The 17,975-nt window shown below is 44.9% G+C and overlaps 1 protein-coding gene across 2 annotated transcripts in view; it reads left to right on the forward strand.

The window, feature by feature from the left end:
- The first annotated feature begins 384 nt into the window (after nt 1–384).
- The window catches only part of PIAS1 (protein inhibitor of activated STAT 1), a 59,977-nt gene continuing 42,386 nt past the window's right edge, over nt 385–17,975 (forward strand). For both annotated transcript variants that reach the window (XM_088172734.1, XM_088172735.1), the window contains exon 1: nt 385–528. In XM_088172734.1, coding sequence (XP_088028860.1) covers nt 400–528 — 129 coding nt within the window. In that variant the 5' untranslated portion in view covers nt 385–399. The remainder of the gene's footprint in view (nt 529–17,975) is intronic.

Raw genomic sequence — 17,975 nt, forward strand, 5'->3', positions numbered from 1 at the left:
GGTACCCCGGCCCCATCCCGTTCCACTCCTAAAAGGTTTTAAACCCGCCGATTAACTCGCAGGAGGCGGAGCTGTAAAATCTGAATTTAATAAACTGATTTTTGACTGCAGGAATGCGCATCCCCCGCATGGTGAGCGCGCCCGCAAGGCTGAGGGGAGCCGGGGCGCCCGCAGGGACCCGCGCCCCTCACGGCCATGGAGGAACCGCGGGGGCCGCCAAACTTCGCGGCCGGGGCGGCGGCCACACGGCATTAACGGGAACAGCACCGAGAACCCCGGCGGTGCCACAGCCCCGGGGAGGCTCGGGGACAGCACCGAGAACCCCGGCGGCGCCTCAGCCGCGGTAGCGGAGCTCGGAGCGGCCGGGACTCCCCCCTCGCCCGATGGAGGAGGCACAAAATGGCGCCGCGATTCAAACGCTGCGCGCTGCGGGCGGGCGGGGCGGCGGCGGGGGGGGGGCGGTGTCCCGGCGGGGTTCACTGCGCCTGCGCGCAGAGTCGCAAGATGGCGGACAGTGCGGAACTAAAGGTAAAGCGCAGCTCCGGGTCCCCCCGCGGCGCCGCCGGGGCCGCGGCCGAGAGCGACCCGCGGTGAGGTGAACGCCGGCGGTGCGGGCGTGGCGGAGCTCGGCCGGCAGCGGGGGAGCTGACGGGGAGGGGTGGGTTGGGGAGCGGAGCGCGGAGCTGCCTCCCCTCGGCGCCCCCCCCCCCCCCCCCCCCATTTTTTTGGCCGGCCGAGCTCCGCCGGGCGGCCCCAGCCGGGAGCCGGGGCAGCGCGGGCGGCTCCGCTCCGCGCCCGCCGCTTCGGGGGCCGCGCTGCTGCCGGCTGAGGGCGGCGGCCGGGGGAGCCCCCGCGGGGCTTGGGGGGCTTGCGGGGGGGACGGAGGGACGGAAAGCCGGGCTCCCCGCGAAGTTTGCAGGGCAGTCCGGCGTAGGGAGCCGGCCCCGGGTGGCCGCGGTGACAGCGGGGGGAGCGCGGCGGGCAGCGCGGCTCGCCGGCCCTCCGGTAAATAAAGAACGTCACAAGCAGATGTGGAGGAGTTCCGCGGTGTTGAGCTGGCGGCCGTCCCTGTCATCCTGAGAATCGCATGGAAACGGGGCGCTCCGAGCCGGGCCGGCTCTCCCCGGGGCGGGGATCGCTGCGTTTGGGGGCTTTTTTTTTTTTTTTTGGTTTGGTTTGTTTTGGTTTTTAATTTTTTTTTTTTTTTTTTTTTTTTTTTTTTTTTTTTTTTTTTTTTTTTTTTTTTTTTTTTTTTTTTTTTTTTTGTGGTGCGCACACCCTTGGGAGGAGGGGTGGGGGGAAGGAGCGGGAGCAGCTCTGCCGAACGCGGAACTTCGGGTTCTGTAACGCGCACAATAATCAGCGATTTTGAGGAACCAAATTGTTGGATAGAGGGTGGTGACATCCACCCAAAAAAATCCAAGGAAAAGCTTCCCCCCCCGCCCATAACTTCGTGTGTGTTTTGTGGGTGCAGGCTGTGCCCTGCACACCTTGCAAGGTGTTCAAAAGTTTCAGAGTTTGCTCGCAGTTGTCACAGGCTCGTTATTTATTCACCAGGATTCCCCTGCCTCTTCCTTTAAGGTTCCTACATGGAACAGCACCAAGCAGGTGAATATTAAATGTAGACGGTGTTAAATGTGTAATATAAACTACGGAATATGTCAAGTATGACTAAGGAAACGTTTTGGCATTCTCCTGAGGTTCGGTAGCTCTCAGTTTTCTGTGTATCAAAGCTATTGTGCACTTTCGTTTTTAGATGCTTAAGGAGCTGTCAGCTGGTAAAGAAATCTCAAATCTCGAGTGTGTCCCGACTTGTGTGACTTCAGATCCTCCTTTAAAACCTCCCCTGGCCTCCGTTTTTCTGGGTATCTTCAGACCGTATTATATCGCTTGAGCTGTGTAAAATCCTTAAGCCTTTTTTTCTTTTTTTTTTTTTCTTTTTTTTTTTTTTTTGCCTTTTCAAACTCTGCCTCCCACATAACGAGATCAAAGGGTTAAGATGCGATTGCAGTGCTCGACTTTTTGTTAATTTTAGCGTGGCAAATGGAATAGTGTGTTTTGGTAACTTAACTCAAGAGAGTTTCGTGGGGCACAGCAGCCAGCTTGGGTTTGTGTGATGCCTTTATTAGCAAGGCTGACTCCAAAAGAGTTAAAAGAGATGGGAGATAGGGAATAAAATCATCCCAAACCCCTTCTTTGATCACTCTTTGAGAACCAGTAGAGAGAAATCGCAGTTTTTAAATTCATCTTTCCTAAAGTGCTGTTTCTGCCTCAGGGATGTGGAGGGGAAATGCCAAAGTTGCTGTTTTATTCTCAATTTCAGTTTTCTGCTCAGGTATTTGCAGGCAGGCACTGGAGGATGGCACTCTGTGAAAAGCTGAGCTTTTTTCTTTGCTTAACAACAAAAAAAAAAAGTCATTACTCCATCAATTCATACTTTGAAGACCTCAGGACATTGTGATTTTTTTTTTTTTAATTTTTTTTTTTTTTTTTAATCTTTAGACTGTAGAGAATTTTAAAAGGTTTGTGGGCGGGTCCTGCTGTGTCAGGAAGGGGAGGGGGCACAAAATCTGCTCGGGCTTGGGGCTGTCACCCCGCAGCTCTCCAGGTTCTCAGGTGCTGCAGCAGCTGGAAAATGTGGCTCAGAAAAATGTGGCTCATGGAAAACTCTGCCATCGTGGCTGGGGACACCGGGGATTTTATAAACAGGAGTAAATCCCCAGAAAATGTTCTTTTAAGTTCTTTTTTCTGGGAGTTGAAAGGTGGCTCAGGGAGGGTTTGTGGTTAAGACTCTGCTGTTTGAAGAACGACCAGTGAATTCCTTTAATTATTTTTCATTTTCTTCGGTAAAACCTTTTATGGCTCTGCTCTGATTAATTAACAAATGGGATTGATTTCAGAGTTAGTGACCTTTAAAAAACGAAAATCAGCTGTAATACTTGGGCAGGGACTCTTTTTGCCTGGCCAGAAAAAAGTTTGTGAGAAGAACTTGAGTAAGTTTTGAAAACTTTGTTGCCTTCCTGTGCAGAGAAGCCCGGGGTTATGTCACATGTGGAAATTAGGGAATGTGATATGATGGGTGCTGTTGCCAAAGGAAAATTGAAGTTTTTGCTCCCTCCAGAAGAACAGTGGTCAGTCTCACTTGCCGCAGTTTTGCCACAATTTTTCATGGAGTTTTAATCATGAAATTGCCTTTCCCATAATGTATTTCCTTACCCACAAGCATTTCAGCCTTTTTGGCCTCAATTTGGGATTATTTGTTCTGTTGTGGGGGAAAGAAAAAAAAAAAAAAAAAAAACAAAAATCAGATAAGATGAAACCTAAATTTGCAGATGGAAACCTTGTGACGTTCCTGAATTTCTGGGTACTGGGGAAGGTTTTTCCCATTTCTGCTGCTGAAATAAAAGTATCTGCAAAGTTTCTTCTTCTGCACTGTTCTCCCTCACTCCATAGGCTGAGGCACATGTGAATTTTCCTGATCTTAATTACTATTCCTGTCTAATTGCAGCCAGACTCTTAATTTATCTCAAGGTAAGCTATTTAAAGCTCTTTCTAATTGGAAGGAGTATACTTGAGTGATTAAATCTTTCCTTCAATATTTCTTACATCTCTTTAAATTGGTTATTAGATTGTTGTGATCTTCTCCTTGCACTCCAGCATTTTGGAAATCATTACACAGTTTGCAATAATCAATTCAATTAAGCACGGATCAAAGAATGAAAAAGAAAAGCTTAATGTTCAAGTATTGTCATTCTTGATACTGTCCTAAGAAGCTGCTTTGGAAAGCACATGCTGGGAGGTTTTCTCCTTTGTTCTCTCTCCTTTTAAGAAAGTGCCTTTGGGGATTGAAGAGATCCCTGGTGTGTTTCTTGTTAGACATAATTTATACTTTAAAAATAAAAAAAAATATATATATATTAAAAAAAAAAAAAAAAAAAAAGTGAGCCAAGAGTTTGAATGAAAATTCATCACGGCATTTCCACACAATGGTGAGGAAAATAAAGCACTTTAGAAATATTCTCAGTTGGGAAATTGCTCTCCCTGGAATCCAGGGAAGCAGTTTTGGGATAGCAGTGACAAATGGACCTGTGGAATTGCATCCCTCGTTTTAATAAACACAATCTGCCTCTTTCGGTGTTCAATTAGAATTTTACACTTCTGCATTAGCAGCTCTTCCTGCTTAATCCTTTTACAGGTTGCTGAGGTTGTGTGTTGCTGAGATTAAAGTAAATATAATCTGCTTTTCATTGTTATCTGAGCCTGTGGATTACATGAATTCATGCTGTAATTTGGTTTGTGTCAGCAGAATTGTATTTTTAACTGATTTTTGGGCTGGGTATCTTTTTTTTTTTTTTGAGCTTTTGGTCATCCACACTGGGATAAAATTGGCAGCTGAACTGTCAAAGCCTCAATCCATAACCCTTTTTTATTGCCAAAAAATATAAATACAATGCCAGTGTACTTGTGGGTAAACTGCCCCATCCTGGGAGGAGCTGTGGCTCTGTGCAAGTGAAATTCCTTTGAGGAGGAAGATATCAGCACCAGCATTTCCTATTAGTTCCTTTTAATGGATTTACAGATGATTTTTCCTTTGGTTATAAAGATATTCAGCAATTCCAGTTAGAATCAGGTAGGAGATGCACCTTATTTAGCTTTATTGCACAAAAAATAAAATAAAATAAAAAAAGAAATGTTCCTGCAGGGAGGAGAAGTGCTCAGGACTGCCTGGCCATTGGTAAGAATATTCCTGAATCCAGACAAATAGTTCAGAAGATCCCGTGGAGCAGGGTGTGGACAGCTCAGATATTGAAGTTTATTTATAGGGATGGTTTTTATCCTGCCCTGCATCCAGCGGGGCCCAGGGAGGGCACATCTGTCATTAATGGGTTTGGCACGGTTGGGATGGAGTTCCTGGAATCTCTTCTCAGGGAAATCAGCCTCTCATCACTTCTCTCTCTTCAGTGCCATTAGAGCGAAAAGCAGAACACAACTTCGGGCACTTGAGACTCCAGTGCTCCCTGTAATTGTTCTGAGATCCCCCCAGCCCTGTCCTTTCCCTGGAGCAGCTCCTGCAATCCTTGTGTGTCCTAAACCTTGGGGTGAGCTGGGGTCTGACCCTTCAGAGCATCTCCTGGAATCCTTGTTTGTCCTAAAGCTTGGGCTGTGTTGGGGTCTGACCCACTGGAGCATCTCCTGCAATTCTTTCTTGTCCTAAACTTTGGGGTGTGTGAGCATTTCCTGGGATACTTGTTTGTCCTAAAGCTTGGGGTGAGTTGGGGTCTGACCCTCTGCGGCATCTCCTGGAATTCTTGTTTGTCCTAAAGCTTGGAGTGAGGAGGGGTCTGACCCTCTGGGACATCTGGAATTCTTTGTCCTAAAGCTTGGGGTGAGGAAGGGCTCTGAAATTCTTGTTTGTTCTAAAGCTTAGGGTGAGCTGGGGGCTGACCCTTTGGAGCATCTCCTGGAATTTTTGTTTGTCCTAAAGCTTGGGATGAGGAGGGGCTCTGGAATCCTTGTTTGTCCTAAAATTTAGGGTGAGGTGGGGTCTGACCCTTCAGAACATCTCCTGGAATCCCTGTTTGTCCTAAAGCTTGGAGTGAGGAGGGGTCTGACCCTCTGGAGAATCTCCTGGAATTCTTCGTCCCAAACTTGGAGTGAGGAAGGGCTCTGAAATTCTTGTTTGTCCTGAAGCCTAGGGTGTGTTGGGGTCTGACCCTTCAGAACATCTCCAGCAATTCTTGTTTGTCCTAAAACTTGGAGTGAATTGAGGTCTGACCCACTGGAGCATCTCCTGGAATTCTTGTTTGTCCTAAAACTTGGAGTGAATTGAGGTCTGACCCTTTGGAGCATCTCCTGGAATCCTTGTTTGTCCTAAACTTGGGGTGTGTTGGGGTCTGACCCTTTGGAGCATCTCCTGGAATTCTTGTTTGTCCTAAACTTGGGGTGAACTGGGGTCTGACCCTTTGGAGCATCTCCTGGAATTCTTTCTTGTCCTAAACTTTGGGGTGTGTGAGCATTTCCTGGGATACTTGTTTGTCCTAAACCTTGGGGTGAACTGGGGCCTGACCGTTCAGAGCATCTCCTGGAATTTTTGTTTGTCCTAAAGCTTGGGGTGAGGAGGGGCTTTGGAATTCTTGTTTGTTCTAAAGCTTAGGGTGAGCTGGGGGCTGACCCTTTGGAGCATCTCCTGGAATTTTTGTTTGTCCTAAAGCTTGGGATGAGGAGGGGCTCTGGAATCCTTGTTTGTCCTAAAATTTAGGGTGAGGTGGGGTCTGACCCTTCAGAACATCTTCTGGAATTTTTGTTTGTCCTAAAGCTTGGAGTGAGGAGGGGTCTGACCCTCTGGAGAATCTCCTGGAATTCTTTGTCCCAAACTTGGAGTGAGGAAGGGCTCTGAAATTCTTGTTTGTCCTGAAGCTTAGGGTGTGTTGGGGTCTGACCCTTCAGAACATCTCCTGGAATTCTTGTTTGTCCTAAAACTTGGAGTGAATTGAGGTCTGACCCTTTGGAGCATCTCCTGGAATCCTTGTTTGTCCTAAACTTGGGGTGAGGAGGGGTCTGACCCACTGGAGCATCTCCTGGAATTCTTGTTTGTCCTAAAGCTTGGAGTGAACTGGAGTCTGACCCTCTGGGACATCTCCTGGAATTCTTTCTTGTCCTAAACTTTGGGGTGTGTGAGCATTTCCTGGGATACTTGTTTGTCCTAAACCTTGGGGTGAACTGGGGCCTGACCGTTCAGAGCATCTCCTGGAATTTTTGTTTGTCCTAAAGCTTGGGATGAGGAGGGGCTCTGGAATCCTTGTTTGTCCTAAAATTTAGGGTGAGGTGGGGTCTGACCCTTCAGAACATCTTCTGGAATTTTTGTTTGTCCTAAAGCTTGGAGTGAGGAGGGGTCTGACCCTCCGGGGCATCTCCTGGAATTCTTTATCATAAAGCTTGGGGTGAGGAGGGGCTCTGGAATTCCTGTTTGTCCTGAAGCTTGGGGTGAGTTGTGCTGGTGCTCTCCATCCCTGTGGCATTAGGCTCTGCTGAAATGCTGGAATTTGAAGCAATAGTCCCTTGGGAATCAGCATTTGGAGAGGGTTAATTTTTGGATCTCTCAGTGTCCCAGGGGGTTTGTGGCTGGAGAATGGATTTTTTTTTCTCTCTTGGGGCTTTTCTCCTGCGTGGGCTGTTGGTGTTTGGCTCCAAGGAAAGAATTTCACCTCCAGACCTGAAGTTGTGTCAGAAATGTCTGTTTGCTTTTGCTGCTGTGCTTCCAATGTAGAAACTTTTGCTTTACAGGTGCCCTTCTAATGGAAAACTCAGCTTTATCACCCTCCATAAAAAGCAGTAAAAGCCTTTTGAAAACCCCAGATTTCAGGGAAGAAATCCAAACATGGCTTTTAGGTGAAAAACTCTGTAAATAACCTTGTGTGTCTTGTGTGCCTCTCAGCCTGTGGTGCCCACCCCTTCACCTCTGAGTAACAGAATTGTGCCTGCAAGAATCACAAAAAAAATTTGTGCTGTTCGGAGCAGGGAGAAAAGGGGCAATGGCCATTTGGGGATTTTGGATTTTGGTGAAGCTCACGTATTGATTGTGCTCTGTGCAGCCCAGTAAGTGCTGAGAGCGTCGGTTTGTGCTTTTTAAAGTGGAGCTGATTGGATTTTATGATGCAGGAATTGCACGTAGTACCTTCAATAGCAGTCTGTTCATGGAAACAAATGCCTTTCTTAAAAGTAGAATCTTCTGCTAGGGAGGGGCATGAGGAGGAGAAAGGAGCTTACAAAAGACTGCTTATTTCTGTAATTTTACTCAATGCTATCAAAGCCATTTCAAATGTAGGCACTGCCATAAAATGTGGCTATTTCAAAGCAAATTAAACCTTAGGGGCTGCAAGATAAACTAGAAGGTGTTAAACCTTTGAGAATATATGGGGCTGAGGATGGGGCCAGGACATGGAAGTTTTGTTCTGATTTTCAGTGGCAGGCAGAGCCCCATGGAACCAGGTGAGCAGGGAATTATTGTCCTCCCTGTGCTCCAAACCTTTCCTTCTCCTCCTTTGAGCAGGGAATTATTGTCCTCCCTGTGCTCCAAACCTTTCCTTCTCCTCCTTTGAGCAGGGAATTATTGTCCTCCCTGTGCTCCAAACCTTCCTTTCTCCTCTTTGAGCAGGGAATTATTGTCCTCCCTGTGCTCCAAACCTTCCCTTCTCCTCTTTGAGCAGGGAATTATTGTCCTCCTTGTGCTGTGCTCCAAACATTTCCTTCTCCCTCTTTGAGCAGGGAATTATTGTCCTCCCTGTGCTCCAAACCTTTCCTTCTCCTCTTTGAGCAGGGAATTATTGTCCTCCCTGTGCTCTGCTCCAAACCTTTCCTTCTCCCTCTTTGAGCAGGGAATTATTGTCCTCCCTGTGCTCCAAACATTTCCTTCTCCTTTGAGCAGGGAATTATTGTCCTCCCTGTGCTCCAAACCTTTCCTTCTCCTCTTTGAGCAGGGAATTATTGTCCTCCCTGTGCTCCAAACCTTTCCTTCTCCTTTGAGCAGGGAATTATTGTCCTCCTTGTGCTCCAAACCTTTCCTTCTCCTCTTTGAGCAGGGAATTATTGTCCTCCCTGTGCTCCAAACCTTTCCTTCTCCTTTGAGCAGGGAATTATTGTCCTCCCTGTGCTCCAAACCTTTCCTTCTCCTCTTTGAGCAGGGAATTATTGTCCTCCCTGTGCTCCAAACCTTTCCTTCTCCCTCTTTGAGCAGGGAATTATTGTCCTCCCTGTGCTCCAAACCTCTCCTTCTCCTTTGGGCTGGGAATTATTGTCCTCCCTGTGCTCCAAACCTTCCCTTCTCCTTTGAGCAGGGAATTATTGTCCTCCTTGTGCTCCAAACCTTCCCTTCTCCTCTTTGAGCAGGGAATTATTGTCCTCCCTGTGCTCCAAACCTTTCCTTCTCCTCTTTGAGCAGGGAATTATTGTCCTCCCTGTGCTCCAAACATTTCCTTCTCCCTCTTTGAGCAGGGAATTATTGTCCTCCCTGTGCTCCAAACATTTCCTTCTCCCTCTTTGAGCAGGGAATTATTGTCCTCCCTGTGCTCCAAACCTTCCCTTCTCCTCTTTGAGCAGGGAATTATTGTCCTCCCTGTGCTCCAAACCTTTCCTTCTCCTCTTTGAGCAGGGAATTATTGTCCTCCCTGTGCTCCAAACCTTTCGTTCTCCTCTTTGAGCAGGGAATTATTGTCCTCCCTGTGCTCCAAACATTCCCTTCTCCTCCTTTGAGCTGGGAATTATTGTCCTCCCTGTGCTCCAAACCTCTCCTTCTCCTTTGAGCAGGGAATTATTGTCCTCCCTGTGCTCCAAACCTTCCCTTCTCCCTCTTTTCTTGGTGCAGCTGTATTGATCCAGGAGCTGGTCAGCAATTTCCTTCATTTTGTTTTCCTTTTGGGATTGGGGATATCTCTGCTGGATCCCAAGGCTAGGGAAGAGTGGGAGGCTCTTATGGGCTTGTCTGCAAAATGGGAAACAAAGAAATGAAAAGCCAGGGTACAAATTAGACCAGAGGTCAGCCTGAGCTTGACCTTCACGTCTGTAGGAGATGATATACACGAGATTTATATGGGAAGGGACATGATAATTAATGAGGAGGAAAAGCCTTTTCTGGGGGAGGAGGGAGCCCTGGGCTCTGCAGCAGAGCCAGGACCCCGTGGCTGTGTGGGAGCTGTTTGAGGGGACACAGGTGAGTGGTGCTCACCTCACAGGCGGCTCTGCAGGTGAGTGTTTGGGTCAGGGGATGGCAAGGAGCTGCCTGGACACACTCGGGGATAAACTTGGATGGCTGCAGGAGATGCTGCAGTGACCAATTTCCATCTGGGAAGGACAGGGGCACTTTGCAGCCCTGCCCAGCTTCTGGTGACACAGCAGTGCTGGAGCATCCCTGTGGACGCTCTGTTCCCTGTCCCTTTCGAGCGAGTGCTTTTTTGTCACTTTGCCAGCCCTGAGATCCAAATTGTCACGGCGAATTCTCGAAGCCACGCTTGAGCAGGACTCTGGTGTTGGTTTTCCCGTGGGGTTTGACACCTTTTTGTGCCTCGATCCTGGCCACACATCACTGAGTGGTTGTGCTTGGGGCAGGATGAGCTGTGGGGGTCAGAACAGCTCACTCAGGTCTGTGAAACCCCCAGGGGTGCAGGTGACACCAGCTCAGGGCACAGCCTCTTCCTTGCCCATTTTCCTGGTGAAAACAGGGGTCGGTTTGGCTTTTTTTTTTTTTTTTTTTTTTAAATCTCCATCCTGATCCTTTTCCTTCAGCTCGTGCTGTGTTCCAGTGTTTCCTTGGTGACCTCCTGGACATTTTGGAAGGTTGGCAGGAGGTTGTTGCAGAGCCTTCTCTCCAGCAGGCTGAAGGAACTTTGTTCCCAAACCTCCTGCCAGCTCCATCCTGCCGGGCATCACATCCTTGACCAAGAGTTTTTTTGGGAATGGGATTTGGACAGATGATTCCATGCCACGATCTCATTCTCGAGGAGTTTTTACTCCTCGGGGTTTCTACTCCTGGAAATCCTCAGTGGGCAAAAAATAGTTCCTGAAATTGTCCACTGATACCAGTGAAAATTGCTTCCAAAAATTGAAATTTTATCAGCAGTGAACCTTCAGAGGAGGCGACACAACTCAGCACCAGGAGTCTCCATGAAATTATTTCCCATTTGGAAAATTGGGATACCAAGCTCTGCCACTTAACCCTTTCTCCATTAAAATTATTTTTCATTTGGAAAATTGGGATACCAAGCTCTGCCACTTTTCCCCCTTTTCCCATGAAATCCACGGTTCTAAAGGATGTGAAAAACTGAGCTCAGATCTCCTTGCTTGGCTGCAGCACCTGAAGTTGAATTTTTTTGTTGCCATGGTCAGTGGAGCGTGCAAACACGTGATAAATGTTGTCAGAAATTTGTGCTGGGCTGAATTTACAGGGCCTGGCTTTTCTAAGCTGAGTTTATATAAGATTTTCAACTAAAAAAAAAAAAAAAAAAAAAAGGGATGTACGAGATGGTTTATACAAGATATCCAACTGAGAAATGATTAGTTAGTGTGCAAAATAGAACACAGGATGAAAATAGCAGCAAGCAGAGTTTTCCTTGGCAGTTTAACTTAGGTGCAGCTCCCTCGTCTATTTTATTTTATTTTATTTTTTTCTCCAAGTATCAGAACTCTGTTGTTGGTTTGAATCAGAAGGATTTGAAATAATATTTTTCTAAAGGGTGTCCACCCGGGTTTTCATTCAGTTAATTGCTGATTTGATCTCTCTGCTGTTAAAATTTGACTCGTTCTGTTCTGCAGGGACATTTTTATTTGAGGCCCTCCACGATGTCACTTGGGGTTTGGAGGAAATGGCTAAAAATAAAAATGTTAGAAGTGATTCTTAGGAATGGAAGAATGATTGTGGTGGTTCACAACAAGGGCCCATCCAGCCTGGTGCTGTCTCCTGCAATTTGTGAAAATGAGTGAGCGGAGAAAAAAAAAAAAAAAACCCAAAAACCAAAAAAAAAACCCCAGGGCAAAGTGGGAGAAATCCCCTCCCTTCAATTTTCCTCCATCCTGCAGCCATTCCAGCTCAGCCCTGTGCACTCAGAGGGGTGAATAAACCAAAATAAATTCTATTTCCAAACGCTTCCATCCGTGGCTGTTGTGATGGAGGGGCACAGAGAGCTCCTCCCTGTCCCTCTGTGTCTGCTGCTCTTGGCTTCCTAACCTGGGTCACAACCGTCCCCAGCTCTTCTATTTTTAGCTTAAAAACTCAGAGCTTTTATTATTTCTTCATTAGGGAAATCGTGTTGGACTTTTGCCAGCTTCTGAAAATTTCCACTTCTCGTGTGTGTGTGTATATTTATATAGCATTATAATGATATAAATTATAATTTGTATAATTATTTAATACATTTTACAAATGCTGAGACCACCACACCCACCCACACTCGGAGCTTTGGCTGAAGCAGGAATTTATCAAATCCACAATCGATTTTTAATTTGTTTTCTGCTCTTTTTCCCCAATCATTTCTCCCATTGATTTGTGTGCTCTGACAAAGTTCACTTTTGGGTTCCTGCTCTGCTTTTCCCCCTCATTCTGGACATAAAACCGGGCTCTGCCAGTGATGCTCCAGCCTAAAAACAAATCTGATCCTGGTTTTTTGTTGGCAGTGCAGGAGCTCCATGCATGACTTTCCTCCATGGTTTGCTCCTGGAGCAGCTCAGCCCCCATGGGAACACCAGAACTTGGAATAGCAGCTGAGCATCCAGGACCTGCTTTTACCTTTATTTTTTATTTTTAGTTTTTAATTTTTATTTTTAATTTTTAATTTTTTATTTATTTTTATTTTTTACCTTTATTTTTTATTTTTATTTATTTTTATTTTTTACTTTTTATTTTATTATATTTTATTTTTTATGTTTTATTTTTATTTTAATTTTTTATTTTATTTATTATTTTTTATTTTTATTTTTTATTTTAAATTTTTCATTTATTTTTAATTTTTTATTTTTTATTTTATTATATTTTATTTTTGTTTTATTTTTATTTTTATTTTTATTTTTATTTTTTATTTTTATTTTTATTTTTATTTTTATTTTTATTTTTTCTTTCCCTTTTCCCTTTTCCCCTTTTTCCCCTTTTTCCCCTTTTTCCCCTTTTTCCCCTTTTTCCCCTTTTTCCCCTTTTTCCCCTTTTTCCCCTTTTTCCCCTTTTTCCCCTTTTTCCCCTTTTTCCCCTTTTTCCCCTTTTTCCCCTTTTTCCCCTTTTTCCCCTTTTTCCCCTTTTTCCCCTTTTTCCCCTTTTTCCCCTTTTTCCCCTTTTTCCCCTTTTTCCCCTTTTTCCCCTTTTTCCCCTTTTTCCCCTTTTTCCCCTTTTTCCCCTTTTTCCCCTTTTTCCCCTTTTTCCCCTTTTTCCCCTTTTTCCCCTTTTTCCCCTTTTTCCCCTTTTCTTCTTTTTTCCCTTTTCCTTCCCTTTTCCTTCCCTTTTCCTTCCCTTTTCCTTCCCTTTTCCTTCCCTTTTCCTTCCCTTTTCCTTCCCTTTTCCTTCCCTTTTCCTTCCCTTTTCCTTCCCTTTTCCTTCCCTTTTTCCCCCAGAGCCTGAGCACTTTTGTGAAGCAATAAAAAAAAAAACAAATAAAATGACCCTGACGTGCAGTAGGAGCTGCAGGTTGTTACCCACAGGAGGCACAAAAGTGAAACCAACCCGTGCAGAAACCCCAAAAACGCCTTGGTGACCCCGAGGGCATCAATTAATGAGAGATTTTCATTAATGAGCTGCAGGAGCCCTGGGTGTGCAGCTTCCTGTTGGGATTGGGGTGAGGTGGGGCAGGGTTTGGGCAGGATGGGGATGGAGAATCCTCCTGGGAGACTCAGGGAATGCTGGAATCGGAAATAATTCGGATTTTTGCTGTCAGGGTTTTCTTTTTGGGTCAGGTTTATTCCTGTGGATGAAGGTTGGAGAAGTCAGGCAATGCTGGAATCTGAAATAATTCGGATTTTTGCTATCAGATTTTTCTTAAGCAGCTTTTTGGGTCCTGATTTATTCCTGTGGATGAAGCTTGGAGAAGTCAGGCAATGCTGGAATCTGAAATAATTCGGATTTTTGCTATCAGGGTTTTCCTAGGCAGCTCTTTGGGTCCTGATTTATTCCTGTGGCTGAAGCTTGGAGAAGTCAGGCAATGCTGGAATCTGAAATAATTTGGATTTTTGCTCTCAGAATTTTCCTAGGCAGCTCTTTGGGTCCTGATTTATTCCTGTGGATGAAGCTTGGGAAAGTGAGGGAATGCTTGAATCAGAAATAATTCTGGTTTTTGCTATCAGGGTTTCCTTAAGCAGCACTTTGGATTCTGGCTTATTCTACTGGATGAAGTTTGGAAAAGTCAGGGAATGCTGGAATCTGAAATAATTTGGATTTTTGCTATCAGAGTTTTCTTAAGCAGCTTTTTGGATCCTGGTTTATTCTTGTGGATGAAGCTTGGGAAAGTGAGGGAATGCTTGAGTCTGAAATAATTCGGATTTTTGCTCTCAGGGTTTTCTCTTTGAATCCTGATTTATTCTCTAGCTGGAGCTTGGAAAAGTCAGGGAATGCTGGAATCAGAAACTTCATCTCACTTGGTTGGGATTTTGATTTTTGCTCTCAGAATTTTCTTAGGCAGCTCTTTGGATTCTGATTTGTTCTCATGGCTGAAGATTGGAAAAGTCAGGGAATGTTGGAATCTGAAATAATTCGGATTTTTGCTCTCAGAGTTTTCTCTCTGGATCCTGGTTTATTCTATGGCTGAAGCTTGGAAAAGTCAAGGAATGTTTGAATCAGAAATAATTCTGGTTTTTGCTATCAGGGTTTCCTTAGGCAGCTCTTTGGGTCCTGGTTTATTCTTGTGGATGAAGTTTGGAAAAGTCAGGGAGTGTTGGAATCTGAAATAATTCTGGTTTTTGCTCTCAGAGTTTTCTCTCTATATAAAATATAAAATATATAAAATATTTTCCCTTTTTCTCCTTTTCCCCCCCTTTTCCTTTTTTCCCTTTTCCTTTTTTCCCTTTTCCTTTTTTCCCTTTTCCTTTTTTCCCTTTTCCTTTTTTCCCTTTTCCTTTTTTCCCTTTTCCTTTTTTCCCTTTTCCTTTTTTCCCCCTTCCCCCCTATTTCTCCTTTTCCTTTTTTCCCCCTTTTCCTTTTTTCCCCCCTTTTCCTTTTTTCCTCCTTTTCCTTTTTTCCCCTTTCCCCCATTTTCCCCCTTTTCCCCCTTTTTTTCCCCCTTTTCCCCCTTTTTTTCCCCCTTTTCCCCCCTTTTTTCCCCCTTTTCCCCCTTTTTTCCCCCTTTTCCTTTTTTCCCCCCTTTTCCCTTCTCTCCTCCCCCATTTTAGGACGTTTGGGAGCTGTTTTGGAGGTTTTTATGTATTCCAGATAAAATCCCAGCAAACATCCTTAGGGCTGGATGTGACCAAGGTCATTTTATCCCCACTGCCAAACCTCGGGAATTCTTCCTCAAATTCCAAAGGAAAACCTGATTTTTCCCATATTCCATTTTGGTTTTTACGATTTTTTTTTCCCCTTTTTCCAGCGTGGATTGTGAGCTGAGCGCTGGAATTTTGCATTTTTCCCTCTCCTGGGGCATCTCCAGAGCCATTGGTTACTTTTCAGGGAAATTCAATTATGTCCTGCCTTCACCCTGCTGTTCTGCACTTTACAAAATTTAATCTGATTCTTAATTAAAGCTCCATGAGATAGCAGAGTAACAGTCAGGGGTGATGCTGCCTGTCCCTCCCGTGCTGCATCCTAGAAAATGGGACAAAAGAGGAGGGAAAAAAAAAAAAAAAAAAAAAAAAAGGGATAATTTGGATATATTCGAATGCATAATCCCATATCTTGCAGCGTCCTCTCGTTTGGAGCTAATTAATAACAAAGTCGTAGTGGAGAACTTAATTTTTCATTTGAGGCACGTGGGCAATGAATCACTTTGTGAAGCAGAGAAAATTTCCTCCTCAAATCTTGGCAGGGAAATCTGCATTCCTGGTGACAATAATTCCTTTTAATCCACTTGGGAGTTGACAGCCAGGGAATGATGCAGGAGACATTTCCAGAGTTTTCCAAGCAAAATTCCTGGGAATGTTGCTCTCAGTGTGTGTGTGAGAGAGAGGCTCTGGAAGTTTCTCCTCCAGTGCATTCCTGAAATTCCAGGTGCATTCCTGAAATTCCAGGTGCATTCATGAAATTCCAGGTGCATTCCTGAAATTCCAGGTGCATTCCTGAAATTCAGGTGCATTCCTGAAATTCCAGGTGCATTCATGGAATTCCAGGTGCATTTCTGAAATTCCAGTTGCATTTCTGAAATTCCAGGTGCATTCCTGAAATTCCAGGTGCATTCCTGAAATTCCAGGTGCATCAGTGAAATTCCAGGTGCATTTATGAAATTCCAGGTGCATTCATAGAATTCCAGGTTCATTTATGGAATTCCAGGTGCATTCATGAAATTCAGGTGCATTCCTGCAATTCCAGGTGCATTCATAGAATTCCAGGTGCATTCCTGAAATTCCAGGTGCATTCATGAAATTCAGGTGCATTCACGAAATTCCAGGTGCATTCCTGAAATTCCAGGTGCATTCCTGAAATTCCAGGTGCATTCATGAAATTCCAGGTGCATTCATGAAGTTCCAGGTGCATTCCTGAAATTCCAGGTGCATTCATGGAATTCCAGGTGCATTCCTGGAATTCCTCCCTGTGCTTCATGCAAATATTTGAAATATTTAGGAAGTGTCCTGATCTTTTATCTGCCTGGGAAGGGAACCTGACAGGAAAATCCTGTCTGCAAATCCCAAACACTCCAAGGGTTACTGGGACGATTTATTTTGTGTTAATTGTGGATTTAAAGTGGATATTTAAATTTATTTTTTTTTTTTTTAGCTCACCGAGGGAGGAGAAATCAATTTTTTAATGCAAACAGCATTTCAGGCTATTCTAGAGTGCTCTGCCAGATGTTTTTATTTTGATCAGAAGCTGCAAACCTTTGTGATTCCGGGTTTAGGGAACTCTTTGCACATCTGGCTGCATCTGGCAGGGGCTGCACTGCACCTCTCCTGTCAGCCAGCAAGGCTTCAGTGAAAAATATTCTTAATAAAAACTCGATTTGTGTGGCAGTGACCCTCTCCCAAATTATTGCCTTCACTCTTTAAGGTGTGTTTGCTGAGAGGCTCCCGTGGCAGATCCACGATTTCCTAAACTGGAATTTGGAAATGATTCCAGCACAGAATTCTCAGCTGTTAAAAGAAAAAAAAAACAAAAGTTTAAGCATGGCTAAAAAAAATAAAAATAAAAACCCAACAAAAAACCCGGATTCTCCAAGAAAATGGAGATTAGCACTGTGTCAGCAACCTTATTAAATAGCAAAAATAATAAAAATATCCTTCCCCTAGCAGCGAGGTTCTCCTGGGAATGGGAAAACTTTGGGTATGGATGAAGATAAATCGGGACTTGCTTTAAATCCAACCTGCTTTAGACGTGACTTAAATCTTGGCAGACTTTTCTCAGCTAACAAACGTCTCTGGCAGCTGGAACAAATCCCTGCCCCAGCAGCTCTGCCTGCAGGGGTTGGTGTGTCCTCAGTGGCACCAAACTGAACACTCAGGGCTCAAACCCTAAATTTGGGGTGTGTGGGATTGGATGGATCCCATAAAAAAACCCATAGAGTTCAGAGGTTAAACTCTGGATTTGGGGTGTGGGGGTTTGGATGGATCCCATAAAAACCCCACAAAGTTCAGAGGTTAAACCCTGAATTTGGGGCTCAGGGGTCAAACACTGAATTTGGGGTGTGTGGTCTCCCAGTTTGGATGGATCCCATAAAAACCTCACAGAGTTCAGGGGTCAGACACTGGATTTGGGGTGTGTTGGATTGGATGGATCCCATAAAAATGTCTTGGGATCAAACCCTGAGTTTGGGGTGTGTGGGATTGGATGGATCCCATAAAAACCCCACAAAGTTCAGGGGTTAAACTCTGGATTTGAGGTGTGTGGGTTTGGATGGATCCCATAAAAACCCCATAAAGTTCAGAGGTTAAACACTGGATTTGGGGTGTGGGGGTTTGGATGGATCTCACAAAAACCCTACAGGATTTAGTGGTCAAACACTGAATTTTGGGGTGTGTGGGTTTGGATGGATCCCATAAAAACCCCACAAAGTTCAGGGGTCAAACACTGGATTTGGGATGTGGGGGTTTGGATGGATCCCATAAAAACCCCACAAAGTTCAGGGGTCAAACACTGGATTTGGGGTGTGGGATTGAATGGATCCCATAAAAACCCCACAAAGTTCAGGGGTCAAACACTGGATTTGGGGTGTGATATTTGGCTGGATCTCACAAAAGTCTCTTGGGGTCAAACCCTGAATTTGGGGTGTGTGGGATTGGATGGATCCCATAAAAACCCTACAGGATTTAGTGGTCAAACACTGAATTTTGGGGGCTATGGTTGCCCAATTTGGGTGGATCTCATA

Source organism: Sturnus vulgaris, chromosome 13 (assembly GCF_052056855.1).
Source record: "Sturnus vulgaris isolate bStuVul1 chromosome 13, bStuVul1.hap1, whole genome shotgun sequence".
Lineage (NCBI taxonomy): Eukaryota > Metazoa > Chordata > Aves > Passeriformes > Sturnidae > Sturnus > Sturnus vulgaris.